At 40.4% G+C, this 14,666-nt stretch overlaps 1 protein-coding gene across 4 annotated transcripts in view; it reads right to left on the reverse strand.

Moving 5' to 3' along the window:
* Positions 1-14,666, reverse strand: part of POLA1 (DNA polymerase alpha 1, catalytic subunit) — a 297,480-nt gene that overhangs the window by 279,095 nt on the left and 3,719 nt on the right. For 3 of the 4 annotated variants that reach the window (XM_058659192.1, XM_058659191.1, XM_058659189.1), the window contains exons 2-6: positions 12,883-13,007; positions 9,783-9,879; positions 8,727-8,807; positions 1,325-1,440; positions 818-880 (exon numbers count right to left, since the gene is read on the reverse strand). In XM_058659192.1, coding sequence (XP_058515175.1) covers positions 818-880; positions 1,325-1,440; positions 8,727-8,807; positions 9,783-9,879; positions 12,883-13,007 — 482 coding nt within the window. The remainder of the gene's footprint in view (positions 1-817; positions 881-1,324; positions 1,441-8,726; positions 8,808-9,782; positions 9,880-12,882; positions 13,008-14,666) is intronic. The other variant, XM_058659190.1, reaches the window with a different exon arrangement.

Genomic DNA, 14,666 nt, shown 5'->3' on the forward strand with positions numbered 1-14,666 from the left:
AGGCTGGCTTCCCTGAATCTTCCCTCACGCTCACTCGGAATTCCAGATGACAATCTCACACCTGACTGCGCAGACTGACAGGCCTCCATCCATCTAGGGAACAAATACTACAGAGACAGAACACAAGCAGGGAGTACCCTGAGACCTGACTTCTGGGTGAATTTTTACAACTTCAAACATACCTATACAGTCTTATCTACATAACCACAGAGCTGGAACAGATGGAAATGCCTCGCCTAACACGAGGAAAAGAAACCAATTTGAAGGGCTTGTTTTTATGTTGGTGACTGTGGTGGTGGTGGTAATATCCCAGCCTTTTTTTTTTTAATTATGACTTTTCAATAAAAATATCTTTAATTTTTTTAAATGTAATAATTATAACAATGCAATTTGGTAAAATTATTAAACTGCTTATTTTTCTTTAAAGATTTAGTTATTTAACTGAAAGGCAAACTTACAGACAGAGGGAAACATATAAAGACAGAAAGATTCCCCATGCACTGGTTCACTCCCCAAATGGCTGCAACAGTGAGGGCTGGGCCAGGCTCAAACAAGGAGCCTGGAACTGCAGCCAGGTCTCCCTAATCAGTGGCAGGTCAGCAAGTACTTGGGCCATCTTCTGCTGCCTTCCCCAGCACACTAGGAGACAGCTGGATCCTAAGTGAAGCAATTGGGCCTCAAACTGGCACATCCATGCAATGCCAGTATAATAAGCAGCAGCTTCAACTGCGACTTCACAGCATTGCCCCAAATCCCGAAATCTGTTTCTTCAGCCTATGACCGCTGAATGGTTTACAACTCGTAGAGATTCACTTACCTCAGTGTTCAGATCCTGTAGAATGTCCCCTAGCAGATCATCTTTGGACAAGTCTACGGTTTTCTAGAAATGATAAGCAAAGGTAAAATGAGAAAGCCCTATACTTTCACTTTTCACATCAGATCACACACACGTGTATGAAAGCGAGAACCTACAACCCTTGCCTCTTCACTTCTCACTTCAACTGCTTGTCTACCACTTAGAGCTTTCAGCAAACACATGCATATATAATTCCAAAATATATACCTCCCAGTCTTAATTTATATCCTCATTCCATGATCTCTCATTAATTTCTAAAATAAAAACCCAATTCAATTTTTCTGTTCATTTTCTATCTCCCAACCATTGCAGTGCCTAAATTCACTTAACATTTACATTGGACTTAATGAGTAAAAATTGAAAAAATCTTACTCAAATATCTCTTGAGCACCTACCATTGGTATAACCAAATATTAAATTCACTTCAAAAAAGGAAAAGACAAAAGGTAAAGCAACTCTGAAACTTACATCTGCAGTTTTCTTTGCAGCGCCAGCAACAAACATGCTCTTGATACTGTTGGGCTTTGTCACGGCGGGCTTCTTCACATTCCGCTTGCCTCTGTTGTTTGTTTTAGCATCCTTTCCTATTGGGATAGGAGTTATTTAGACACATGCACCAGCAAAAAGCAAAACACAGAGCTAAGAGCCTAATCAGCTGCTTTATAGATTCGGAGTTCAGAAGAAAAAGGTTAAGAGTCCAAAAAAATATCAGATTTTATACAAGGTACACAGTAAGAATCTTTTGAATGTGCTTATTTCAAGAAACTTAAGCTAAATATTATTACGAAAATTCATGAAATACCAGTTAAATAGCAGGATGAGTTAGCTGTGACTACATAATTGCTATTGTTAGTGCAAACAAAAAGTGCTTTTCAAAGTAGAGCTATGGGTGGTGCTTAGCCTAGCAGTTAAGACACTAGTTAAGACACCCACAATCCGGACTCTGCACCAGCCTCATCATACCTGGACTGTTGCTGATGATATGTTGGAGCTTCTAATTGATCGAGGTGACACTCTGCTGGCTCTGCCTACAAACCTGAGAGGGCCTCCCTAAGAGGCCGTTGAACTTGAACTGGACAAGTGGGATGCTGGACTCTGTATGGTGTAAACTTTTAATTAGGGAATCTCAACGGAACTTGAGCTGTGGTTATGCATCAAGGTGAAGGAATTCATGATGGGGGAAGGGTTTGGGGTGAAGGGGGGGAATCCCAGTCATGTAATGCAATGTAATTAATGAATAAATGAATATTAAAGAAAAAAAAAATAAAAAATAAAAAATAAAAAAAAATAAAAAAAATAATAAAAAAAAAAAAGACACCCACAATCCACAATAGCTGGGTTCAATAATGGGATTCAGCTCCCTGCTACTGCACATCCTGGGGAGCAGCAGTGATGGCTCCACCACTGGGCTTGGAGGCTTAGCTTGGCCAGAAGCCATCACAGGGAACTGAGGCTGAACCAGCAGATGGGCGTGCTTACCTTCACGCATGCGCTCTCTCTCCCTTTCCACAGCTACTACTTCCTCCCTCCCCCTAGTTACTCAAATAGAAAGCTATAAAAAGTGGCAGCTGAAGTTTTGTTTTCCTGTTGTAAATAAAAAGATAAAGCTAATCTGAAATTAAGAGATGAACAACAGCCTTCATTCAATCATCTATTTGGCTGTGTACTGAATCAAAAGACAACTCAACCATAAAGAAATGAGATAATCACTTACAATACTCTAGTTTTTGAATAACAGCAACCAGATTCATACAACACATCTTTTCAACACAAAAGACAACAGAAACTGCTTGTCCATTAAAGGACAATGTTCACCATATGCTTTCTCTTATGGCCATGCATTAATTACCTAGAAAGCTTCCTAACACTATCAGTCTTTATCTAATTCATCTCAGAATAGTCTTGATCTTAAAAAAAAAAACCCTAGAATGAATAAGATACTGTGGTAGAGTTAAAAAATATTGAGACCACACAAAATACAAAATAAACTCCAGAAAAAGATGCGCCTATTTAAGGATATTTACTAAATAATAAACATGGCATCTTGTACCACAGGGGAAAAGATGGACTTTTTAATAAACAGCACCAGCTAATCACCTGCAGTCAAGTAGTATAAACATCATATGAATCACAACAAAATTATTAAATATGAAACTGTTCAAATGCTCTAAACACATAAAAACAGTCATTAGGTTCTATGTAAAGGTGCTTAAATTCATGCATAAAATGAAAGCAAGTGAAAACACTGATGTTATCACTTCTCATATGTCGGAGTGGCAACAATTCTAAAGTTTGACAACACATTCTGTTAGCAAGACTGCAGGAAACACATACTCTGTGTCACTCACAGGAATTTAACATAAGACAACTCTGTGAAGAAGAATTTAGAAATAACTGGTAAAATTTGATGTGCATTCAGCCAGCAATCCAAGGAATTTTACTGAGGAAAACACCATATACACAGTTATTCAATATGCCACTATTCATAATTTAAATAAATGATTGAAAATAGTATAACTGTCCATCCAAAGAAATCAGATGAATAAGTTACATTATATCTATACAATGGAAAACTATATATCAACATCAAAATAAATCAGAAAGAAGATCTCCAAGTGCTAATGCATACTGATTTTTAGGATATATTGTTAAGCGAAAGAAAAAGCAGAAAACTACAGATATTATCTTTTCAGTAAGAAAGGAAACAAATACATATGAGCAATTCTTCTGGGTATACTCCATAAGACAGCTGTTCACACAAAATTTGCACACAAATGTTCATACGAACACTATGCACAATAATCAGAAGGTAGCGGGGGGACAGCATTGTGGCAGTTAAGCCACCACCTGTGAGGCCAGCAGCCTGTTTGCACTGGGTCAAACCCCAGCTGCTCCATTTGCGATCCAGCTCCCAGCTCTGTGCCTGGGAAAGCATCAGAGGAGGGCCCAAGTGCTTGGACCCCAGCCACCCACAGGGGAGACCAGGATAGAATTCCAGGCTCCTGGCCAAGCCCAAACTGCTGAAGAGTGAACCAACAGATGAAAGATCAATGTCTCATTCTCATTCATTCTTTCAAATAAATAATTTTTAAAAAAATTTTTATGGGGCCCGGCGGCGTGGCCTAGCGGCTAAAGTCCTCACCTTGAAAGCCCCGGGATCCCATATGGGCACCAGTTCTAATCCCGGCAGCTCCACTTCCCATCCAGCTCCCTGCTTGTGGCCTGGGAAAGCAGTTGAGGACGGCCCAATGCATTGGGACACTGCACCCGCGTGGGAGACCTGGAAGAGGTTCCAGGTTCCCGGCTTTGGCTCGGCACAGCACCGGCCCACTGCGGCTCACTTGGGGAGTGAATCATCGGACGGAAGATCTTCCTCTCTGTCTCTCCTCCTCTCTGTATATCTGGCTGTAATAAAATGAATAAATCTTTAAAAAAAATTTTTTTATGAGAAACTTACAAAAGTCACTATCATAGCAACCAAAATTCAATTACAAAATTCCTTTACCTCTAGAACAAATTGCAAATTCTACTTATAACAAACCAATAAAACTTGTATTTTTAAATTATCAATAAAGATTTCAAAAACATGATTATCAAATTACTTATCCATGAAGTATATTTGAACCAGTGGATGGCAGATCTCTACCTTTCTGTCTTTCCATCTCTGTAACTATGACTTTCTTCCTATCTGTTGTCTTATTTTGTTTATTTGAAAGACACAGAGAGAGAGAGAGAGATCTTCCATCCATTGGTTCACTCCCCAGTCAGCCGCAACAGCTGGAGTTGGACCAATGCCTGGAGCCAGGAGCTTCTCAGTTCCCCACATAGGTGCAGGGGCCCATGTACTTGGGCCATCTTCTGCTGCTTTCCCAGACACATTAGCAGAGGGGTGGTTGGAAATAACACAGCAGGGACTCAAACCAGCATCTACATGGAATGGCACCACAGTACTACCCCTAACCGTGCCTTTGAAATAAAATATATCTTTGAAAAATGAAAAGTGGCAGGAAACAAACCAAACGTCCATCTTGTTCATTTTTTGGATCAAAAAATGAGAAACTGCTATTCATGCAGCAGAATATCATTCTCCCATAAAAGGAAGTAAAGCACTAACATTTGCTATAAAATAAATGAGAAACTTGAAAATATTACGTAAGTGAAAGTGAGACACAAAGACCATCTATTAAATAATTCAATTTTTAGGAAATATCTAGAACAGGCAAATCCAGGGACAGAAAGATTTATGGTTGTCAGGAAGGCAGTCTAGGGAATGACTACTTAATAGGTATGGAGTTTCTGTTCAGACTAATGGAAATGTTCTGGAACTAGATAATGATGATGGTTGTAAACACCATGAATGTACTAAGTGTCACTAACAGCATATGTTATGATCAACATATTTTCCCACAATGCAAAAGAAGGTACTTTTGGCGTACCTAAGATTATAAAAAAGTTTATAATACAGTGTAAAAATGGTAAGAACTATACCAAGAAACATATGCTTTACTGAAATCACTTGGGAGCTATCTGAAAGCAGAATATAGCTAATGGTCAAAAATGGTTAGCAGAGAAGAGTTCAACACTTAATATAAAGTACAAACAGAACAGGCTTCGTGAGCAGGCTTCACTCTCATCACAGCTAGGTTCAACAGAAGAACAAAAAGCTATAAAGAATACAGGTAAGCATTTGACATGGAATCCTTCCACAATTCAGGGTTTCTCTCATTATGCTGTGCTTTACCATCAATATTTCTTCACTGGGAATTAATTTTTCTACACTGCTATTTCCAAACATGACTACAGTGGGATCCATATCATAAACAGTTGACCTTTGAATTCCAGGCAAAACTATAATTTCTGACAAGGCTCCCATTAGGATTAGTTTCAATATGAATTAATGCCATACATACGAGGATTTTCCTCATGGAAAACAGGTATCACGAAAAACTGATGCACAGATTTCAAAATTCTGCATCAGAAGAAACGTATCTCTTAATTCCATTCTGTCAAAGGGTTGGAAGTTGCCTCCTATAACTCCCTAACTCTGTTCACTGTAAGGGCCTAGAAGCCATGATACCTCGGCAGCAGGAACCACACCTTATGCTCTAGAGCTAAGTATCATTCTCCACAAAACGAACCAGGATCCTTAGCAGAACTGGTTGATCTCAGGTCTGGGACAGAAGAGTACAAGCTTATCCTGGAATTTTAGTCCACAAAGCAACTAAATACTCAAACTAATGGGGTCATGTCAAAAAGATGACAGAACCAGCACAAAAAGGACTGTCAACAACCAAATCTGAGATAATTTGAACATCACAAAATAATGACGCTGCTTTTTTTAATTTTTAAATTTTCATTTGAAAGGCGGAAAGATAAACTGGATACTGAGTTCCAACAGCCAACTTTTTAAAAATCGTGACCTTGAAACAATAATCTTAAAAGGAGACAAAGAAGCATCGACAGATGCTGAAAGCCCTGGGTAAACATTTATGGGGAATCAGGATATACACGTGGTCCCAAGTTACCACCCTTTATTTGCATTAATTACAAAGAGGGAAAGGTTGACTTTTCAAAAAAGAAATCTGTCAAACAACATCTTCATATAAGCAATAACAGAAGGACTGGGACTGTGATATGTCCCTGAAATGGCCAATGGGAAGGTCATAACCTCATCTCTATCGTAGACTTAGCCAAAACATTTATTAACAAACATTTTCAAAGAGTTAATATTTTCATCAAAAGGCTAATTCATGGAGAGGAAGAGAGACAGAGAGAACGGTCTTCCATCTGCTGGTTCACTCCCCAGATGGCCACAATCACCAGAGCTTAAGCCAATCTGAAACAAGAAGCCAGAAACCTCTCCTGGGTCTCCCACGCACGTGCAGCATCCCAAGGTTTTGCACCATCTTCTAGTGCCTTCCCAGGCCACAAGCAGGAAGCTGAATGGGAAGTGGAATAGCTGGGACATGAAGCAGCACCCATATGGTATGGCAGTGTTAACAGGCAGGAGATTAGCCAATTGATCCATTATGCTGACCCCACAAACATTTATTTATTGCTGAAAAAATACTTACTCTAAAACTAAACATGAGAAAGCAATTGGGCCAAACCCTAGCCTGGTCCCTCTAACAGTGGTAATGTCATGGGGGTGGCTGTTTAGCTTATAGGTTAAAGCTCAGGTTGGGACACCAGCATCCCATATGAAAGTACCTCTGGTCAAGTCCTAGCTCTCCTCCCAATTCCAGCTTCGTGGTAATGCACAGCCCAAAAGGCAACAATGATGGTTTGGGTCCTTGCCACTCACACTGGATACATGATTGAACTCCTCACTCCTGGCTTCAACTTGATTCACCATCAGCCACTACAGACATGAGGGGCATAAACTGCCCAACAGAAGCCATCTCTGTCTGCATCTACCTCTCAAATAAAAACAATGTCAGGAGTGGATATTTGGTGCTAGAAGTTTAAGATGCCATTTGGTATGGCTACATCCCATATCCAACTACCTGGGAACTTGAACCCAGCTCCACCTCCCTTTCCAATTCCAACTTCACTAATGTGTGCCCCGTAAGTCAGCAGGGGATGGCTCAAGTCCCTGGGTCTCTGCCACCCAGTAGAGACCCACACTGAGTTCCAGGCTCCTGGTTTCAGACCAGTTCAACCCACCTGTATCAGACATTTAAAGAATAAACCAGCAGATGGAAGATCTTTTATGCATGTATAGGTTTCACAAGGCCTTTCAAATAAATGAAAACAAATGCAAAAATTCTGAAACGTCATCAAAGACAGAAAGGTGGCAACAATCTACACAGATTAAAAAAGACAAGAAAACTAGTGTATATGCTACATTTTAAAAAACAGTTATAAAAGACATTATTGGGCTAGCAGGGAAAATTTTAATAAGGACAATATATTAGATAAATATCATGAAAATGGTATTGTGCTTAAGTACAGAAATGTCCTTATTAGAAGGATATTGCTGAAATTGAAAAACATTTACTCCAGAGTTTGTGTATGTGGGAAAGGGACAGGTACAGTTTAAAGAAATGCTGCAAAATGTCAATCAAATGAAAAATTCAGACTGTCTGTTAAAGCCAAAACGTTTCTTAGCCTTTCTGGTCAAATAAATCTTTTTTTGCAATGTTACATGATTTTTCTTTTCATAAAACATTTTACAAATTAAAAAATATTATTTACACTAAATTCATTTAAAAAGCGATGATTATATGACTAAATTAAAAGCTAGTGAACTGTTGACTTTAAATGGGAAAATAAATACATTAAATATACTTCAATAAAATTGGTTTTGGTGGTAGAAAACTAATGAATTAAGCCCCACAAAAAGAATTTCCCATTCTCATCTTACAGGATCTAGATCAGCCCTACTCAAAAAAAAAAAAAAAAAAAAAGGCTTATTACTGTAAACTTAAGAAAATTTGACATTTGTCCACATAAATTTTAAATTTCAGTTAAACAAAACCAGTTGCTTGCACTAGTTCTAAACTTCGTTACTGTACTATAAAATTACCAGATAAAAAAGCAAATTACGTTAGCAGGAATTTGAAGATATCATTCAATAGTTACAGCCCTCAAAATCAGCAAGTGTAAAACAATTGCACCAAAAATCTCAAGTACATAAAAGACTACACTGTTTAGATAATTGAGACATGAAGCTTCTTCTTTCCTGGTGTTCTTTTTGCTTATGTTTAACCTTCCATGTAACTCTGCTTCTCTTCATATCGGTACACATTCTGTCCAGCAGCTTCCTCTTCCACAAATGGAAGCTACAACACGATCAAACCATCTCAACGTTTTAAAGAGTTCTTTGAGTCTCAAAATGACACCCTCTTGCAAAATAAAACACAGGTACCTTTCTCACCAGCATCAAGGACATCATCTTCAAGGTCATCATCAAAAATCTCCCGGCCATCTTCCACATAACCAACGCCATCTACAAGAAGCAAATTTAACATCAGGATCAATTTTCTAAAAATAGGATTTCAGACAGAACCAAAAATAAAACCATTTATACACATCCACATATTCTCCTTGCCTGTGCCACTCTTAAGTGCAGCAGAATCCTGTTCAAACAGGTGTCAGACAAGGCACAGCATCCGCACACCAGGTGTGCAGTCAAAATCAAAACACACTGCAACTAGTTAAGTGAGCCAGTGAAACAACATGGCCAATAGACCAATTTCCCATACAGGCTGTTTTATAGCAACTGTACTCCACCAGAAGAATAAAAAGATTTAAGATTCCTACAAGCCAGAAAGGTATTTCAGTCTACAAGGTAAAACTGACTATACCTGACTTGCCAAGTACAGAAGTAGAAACAGAAATATAGCCAAAGCACGGTGTACATCTCTTCCCTGTAGTGAGTGCCCACACTCAAGAAATAGATTCTTTAAGTGGCAATAAGTGAGTTTCCACATATTATGACCAGTCTTTACACAGTGCTTTCCACTGTTCAAGTCACTTTTCATACTTCGAACCTCTTGTAGTTCTCCTGGTAACTCTAGGAGACTGGTGGTTTTCTTACCCCCATATTACACATTTTTTTAAAAAATCCAGGAGAGACATTGAAGTACCTTGTTCAAGGTTATATGGTTCAAAAGTGGGAAAGAATTTGAATCCCTGTCCCTTGATTTCAAAAGCTATGTGTTTGCCGAATACGCGCATGGCTTCTCCCAATTGCTATTAAGCCATTTCTTGGAGGAGCTATACTATATCCTAAAGCATGTGCCACATTCTCCAAAATGTCCAAAAAAACTGTTGCCATTCTGCTTCCTCACGTTCAGTTAAAGAAACACCAAGCCAGAGCATGATCCTAACAGTGCTATACAACCTCATCTGTTGACCCACACAACAGAATCTTGAAGAAGCAATGAATGCAGCGCCTGGAAGGCAACTGCCTCTCATATACCATCATCCACAATCCAGTCATCATCCTGGCGTGCTTGAACCAGTTTCGAATACTGTTCTTCATCAACTTCTTCATAAACGCTTGTGAAGTCCTCAACCTGCCATTACACAAGTTTGAGAGAAAGCTTCAAACGAAGTGTTGAAACCATTCGGAGGAAAAAATTGTCAAAGTGAAACTGCAATGGCAGCCTGACGGAGTAGCTGCAACCAAACTGTGAGTTCTGACATTCAACACCACCACAGGGTTTTCCTTAAACAGACATCAATTAACTTAGTATTCCTTTTAGGTGGGTGTTAACATAAGATTAAATGATTCATTAGCATAACACACTTGTCACACCATCAATTACTCATCTACTTCATAAAAAACAAACTGAATTATAGCCAATTCTTCATTAGCTGCTTTGGGATTATTCAATTGTAATTTCAAGACTGGGGTGTCCTAAACAGGCCTGTAAGGTACGTCTTTGCCCTGTCCACTGCCGGATGGCTGTTCTGGGTACAAACAAGATTTGTTATAAGTGCTCACTCACCAACTGCGATTCAAAAAGAAAATCTCCTTCATCCATCCCCCAGAAGAAATCAGCAAAACAAACATACTCTGCATTCTACAAGCAAATCAGAAATGGTTTTGGGGTGCTCCCTGTGTGCACTACAGCTAATCACCCACTACACTCACACCTTTCAGCTGCACAGGACTTAAACACTGAGCTGTCGGAAACTGAAGCCTGGGAGAGTGGCAGGTCTGCCAGTGGCATGAGCTGCCTCACTGCCAAAGCACCGGCTCACCATGAGGTGCTGGTGCCGACGAAGCATTCCACCTCGCCCTCTCCACAGCTAAAGCAACAGAGCAGATGCCACTGGCCTCACCAGAGGGCAACCTAGGGGCTGCTCAGGAAGATCCCACAGACTGCATCTCACTAAAACACCTGCTCCTCCAGGGCAGGAATTCAGCCTACAACTAAAGTGCCAATTGGGATCTGCCTGAGTTTGATGCCTGGCTCCTGACTCCAGCTTCCTAGTAACATACCAGCTGGGAGGCAGCAGGCAGCTGAGTCCCTGCCATCTCCCTGGGAAACCTACACAGCGTTCCGAACTCTAAGCGTCAGCCAGCCCAACCTGAGCTCTTACAAGCGGCAGTCAGGGGGGTAAATCAGTGAAAAGCAGATCAACCTCTATTGGTCTCTCTCTGGCTCTCTGCCTCTCAAATTTTCTTTAAAAATTTCAAAACATTTCTCCCTGTCTCAAGAGTTTCACTGCCTTTTTCAGATGACGGATAAGAAATACAATTCCACTTAAACAGCAAAAATCCTAGGAAAAAACTTGAGCACAGGGCTTTACGAACCTGATGGGCAGAGCTGACTAGATTCTTACCGCATCTACCAGTTCAGCTGGATTTTCATCATCACCTCTTTAGCCTACGTGACAGGAATCATTAGCAAACACAGATCTCGATCTGAGATTTGCCCTTTTACGATTCAGTAACAGAAACCACCTACCTTGCCAGACTGTTTTCAACAAGCCAGACACAAACGAGTCCAATTTTACTCTATTTACCAAGTGTGAGACGCAGGGCAGCTAACTCAATTGCTCTAGCTGGCTGAAGACATTTTTGGGACTCTTACTTAAGTAATTCATTATGTACTACCAAGAAGACACCAGAAAACTATTTCCAAAAAGTCCATTTTCACTCTATCTTTAAAAAAAGCACTGCTACTGCTCAGCCTGAACTCTTAGACCCATTTAATTCATGTGAGTGTTTCAACAAAAACCCTCATCATCATTTGAAATGTGCCACAGAGTCCCTGCAAAGGAGCATCTCCACTGCAATCCTGTTAGCAGCCCTTTATGACCCAGAGGCCTCGTTCAAACTTGAACAAAGAGGGCCAAGTGGCAGGAATCCTCTTCTGTTTGTTAAACTGCCCAATACAGCACAGGACTTGGTTAAGCAAGCACATTCTCAAGTCAGACTGCATGAGTTCAAACAGAGAATCGGTTACTGTGACCGGATAGCCCACAGGCAAAATGTTGTCAATCATAGTGCCTAACTTACTCCTTCACTGAAGAATTAAACAACCCCTGAACAATGTACTGGTTCAAAAAGTGTATGAGTGGGTATTACTCCCTAATGTTAGTTACTTTCCAATCCTGAGAAAGTAAAAGATGCTCAGGGGGGCAATGAAGGTTGGGCAGATGATAGTCCCGTTTTCTTTACCTGCAGGCCACAAATAGCGGGCAGAGGAAAATGACCCAAGAGTACCACACTCCATCTTAGAAGTTGAACATGGCAGAAGTAGGGTCCAGTCTCCACTGCCACCTGCTTTGGCAAACGAGATTAAGAACAATCCCCTCCGTGGACAAGCAGTGCTTAGCCAGACTGCTCAGCAGCTTCTGAGTAAAGTCAGAGCTCCTCTAAGGGCCCTCAGCAGAGATCTGGGACGTACTAGAGATGCAGGCTGCAACAGGGAGAACTGCAGGTCCTTTCATGTTGCAGTTTTACTTTTTAAATTTTCATTTCCTTTCATTTTATTTTTTAAAGGCATGAAGAGAGAGACAGATCTCCCACCTCTTGCTTCACTCCTCAGAGGGCTATAACAGCACGGCGGGACCAGGCTAGAGCTAGGAGCCTGGAAGGCCATCAGATGTCCCAGCTGTGCGTGGCGGGGAGACCTGAGCCACCTGCTGCCTGCCAGGGTGCACATTAGCAAGAAACTGAACTGGAAGCAGAGTACCTGGGACTTGAACCAAGCAAATGATAGTGACTGTGACCTCCCAAGCAGCGACTTAACTGCTGTCAAAAGGCCTATCCCTGATTTAGAATTCAAAATTTATTTGTAAAGTACCTTCCAGAAAGTTTAAAGGTTGTGTACTACCTATAATCTTTTCATATATATATACATATATAATACATATATCATATTCATATATCTATTCATATATATCATGCGCACAAGTTCAATATTAAGAATATTAAGAAATTACTATTTTAAGAGACTTGAAGTGATATGTATATTGCTAACTGGCAACAAAGTTGACATTTGACTACATGTAGGCTATAAATTACATAAAGCACAACAGAAAAAAGAAAAATGGCGACTTACTTCATATTTATACTTCTCGCCGGCCTTGACCTTTTTCAATCTTTCCAAAGCTTCCTGGCGCCCTTTTTTTGACTTTTTTTCTCGCCGCACTCGAGAAGCTACCAAACTCCCTGAATCTGACACAGCTAAAAAAAAAAAAAAAATACACACGAGGTGTTACAAAACTGTCGGCCATCTTCCCTGAAAAGCAAAGGAACATTTCTGATCAATACTATACAATATTATACAAATGATTGTTTTAGAATATGAATAATTCACTAAGCTGGTGGCCAACTTTTTTGATTCTGTGGCTCTTCAGAAATTTTTCCTAAGATTCAGCAAAAATAACTGTTAACTTTTTTTCCTCTAAAAAGAGGAAAATCCCAAATTTCACCTGCGATCCTGCAGAGACACCAGAGAAAAGAGATCAGCCATCAGCTAGTCCATAATTTTTGCAGTAGAAATGACAGGCTATAAGTAACGCTGCAGGTATAAAAGAAGAACAGTTCATTTTGTATTCCATTAACCTTCGAAAGGCTCCAAGGAACATCTATTTTTGCAAGTACTAGCTGCTAGAGAGAGACAAAGATCGTAAAGGCACACACCTGAACTCTCAGAACTTACACTCTAATAGGGGACAGAAATAGCAGCTGACAAGCAAACAATATTTAGAAGTCATAGATGCCTGACAGAGGTTCAGATAAAGTCCTTGGAGTTTCAACGGAGGACTAGGCCAGGGACTGGGAGATTTTAACAAAATGCCTCTGTGGAGACTGGCGACTCCGTCACTGATCTCAAGGCCACAGTCGGCTAGTGTATTACAGGATGACAGTTCAACTTTTTCATTGCTCATGCTCTGCCATCACACTGAGCACCCCACACACAGACTTTGAGAGTCCTGCCTGCCAGCCAAGAGTTCAGGTTCAGCACTAAGCTCTGTGAAATGTTATATTTTACTGTACATGGTGTTCATTAACTTGCAAAAAGGAGTAGCCCAGGAACGAAGTATGGACAACAGACACCCAACAGGGACCCAGTACAATGGCTCCACTGGCTAATCCTCCACCTCCAAGCACCGGCATCCTATATGGGTGCTACTTCATGTACCATCTGTCCACTTCCAATCCTGTGCCATACTAATGCACCTGGGAAAGCAGTGGAGGATGGCTCAAGGCCTTGGGACCCTGCACCCGCATGGGAGACCCAAAAGAAGCTCCTGGCTCCTGACCCTGGATTCACTCAACTCCGGCAATTGCAGACATTTGGGGAGTGAACCAGCAAATGGAAGATCTTTGCCTCTCCTTCTGTAAATCTGCCTTTCCAATACAAATAAATAATAAAAAAATTTCTTTTAAAGAATGAGGTATCCTAACTGCTCCAACGCTGCTGCAACATTTCTAACAACATTAAGCTGTCTGAAATACAAGACACAATCTAAAGAATGTGTATCAAAGACTGCCAATAAACTGCTGAAAACTCTTAGCAGTAAAGTATAAAATTAGCGAGCTTATTTCTTTTTCCTCAACTTTCTGGAAATGGAAGCTCTATAATATCTCAGTCTATTGTTTGACTTTCACATTTGACTTTGACATTCATTTTCAGGAAGGCATTAAGTGAAAAGTAAGAAATACAGGTACTTAGTGATGACAGTCACAAAATCTTCAGTGTCACTCAAATCATTTCAATAACTGCAAGCAGACCTATGTGAAAGGTCTCCGAGATGACTGCGCATGACCACTAAGAGCGGACAGCTGGCTGACCTCGCTGCGTTCAACACTCTCAGGACACCTAACAAAAGCCCTGGC

Source organism: Ochotona princeps, chromosome X (assembly GCF_030435755.1).
Source record: "Ochotona princeps isolate mOchPri1 chromosome X, mOchPri1.hap1, whole genome shotgun sequence".
NCBI lineage: Eukaryota > Metazoa > Chordata > Mammalia > Lagomorpha > Ochotonidae > Ochotona > Ochotona princeps.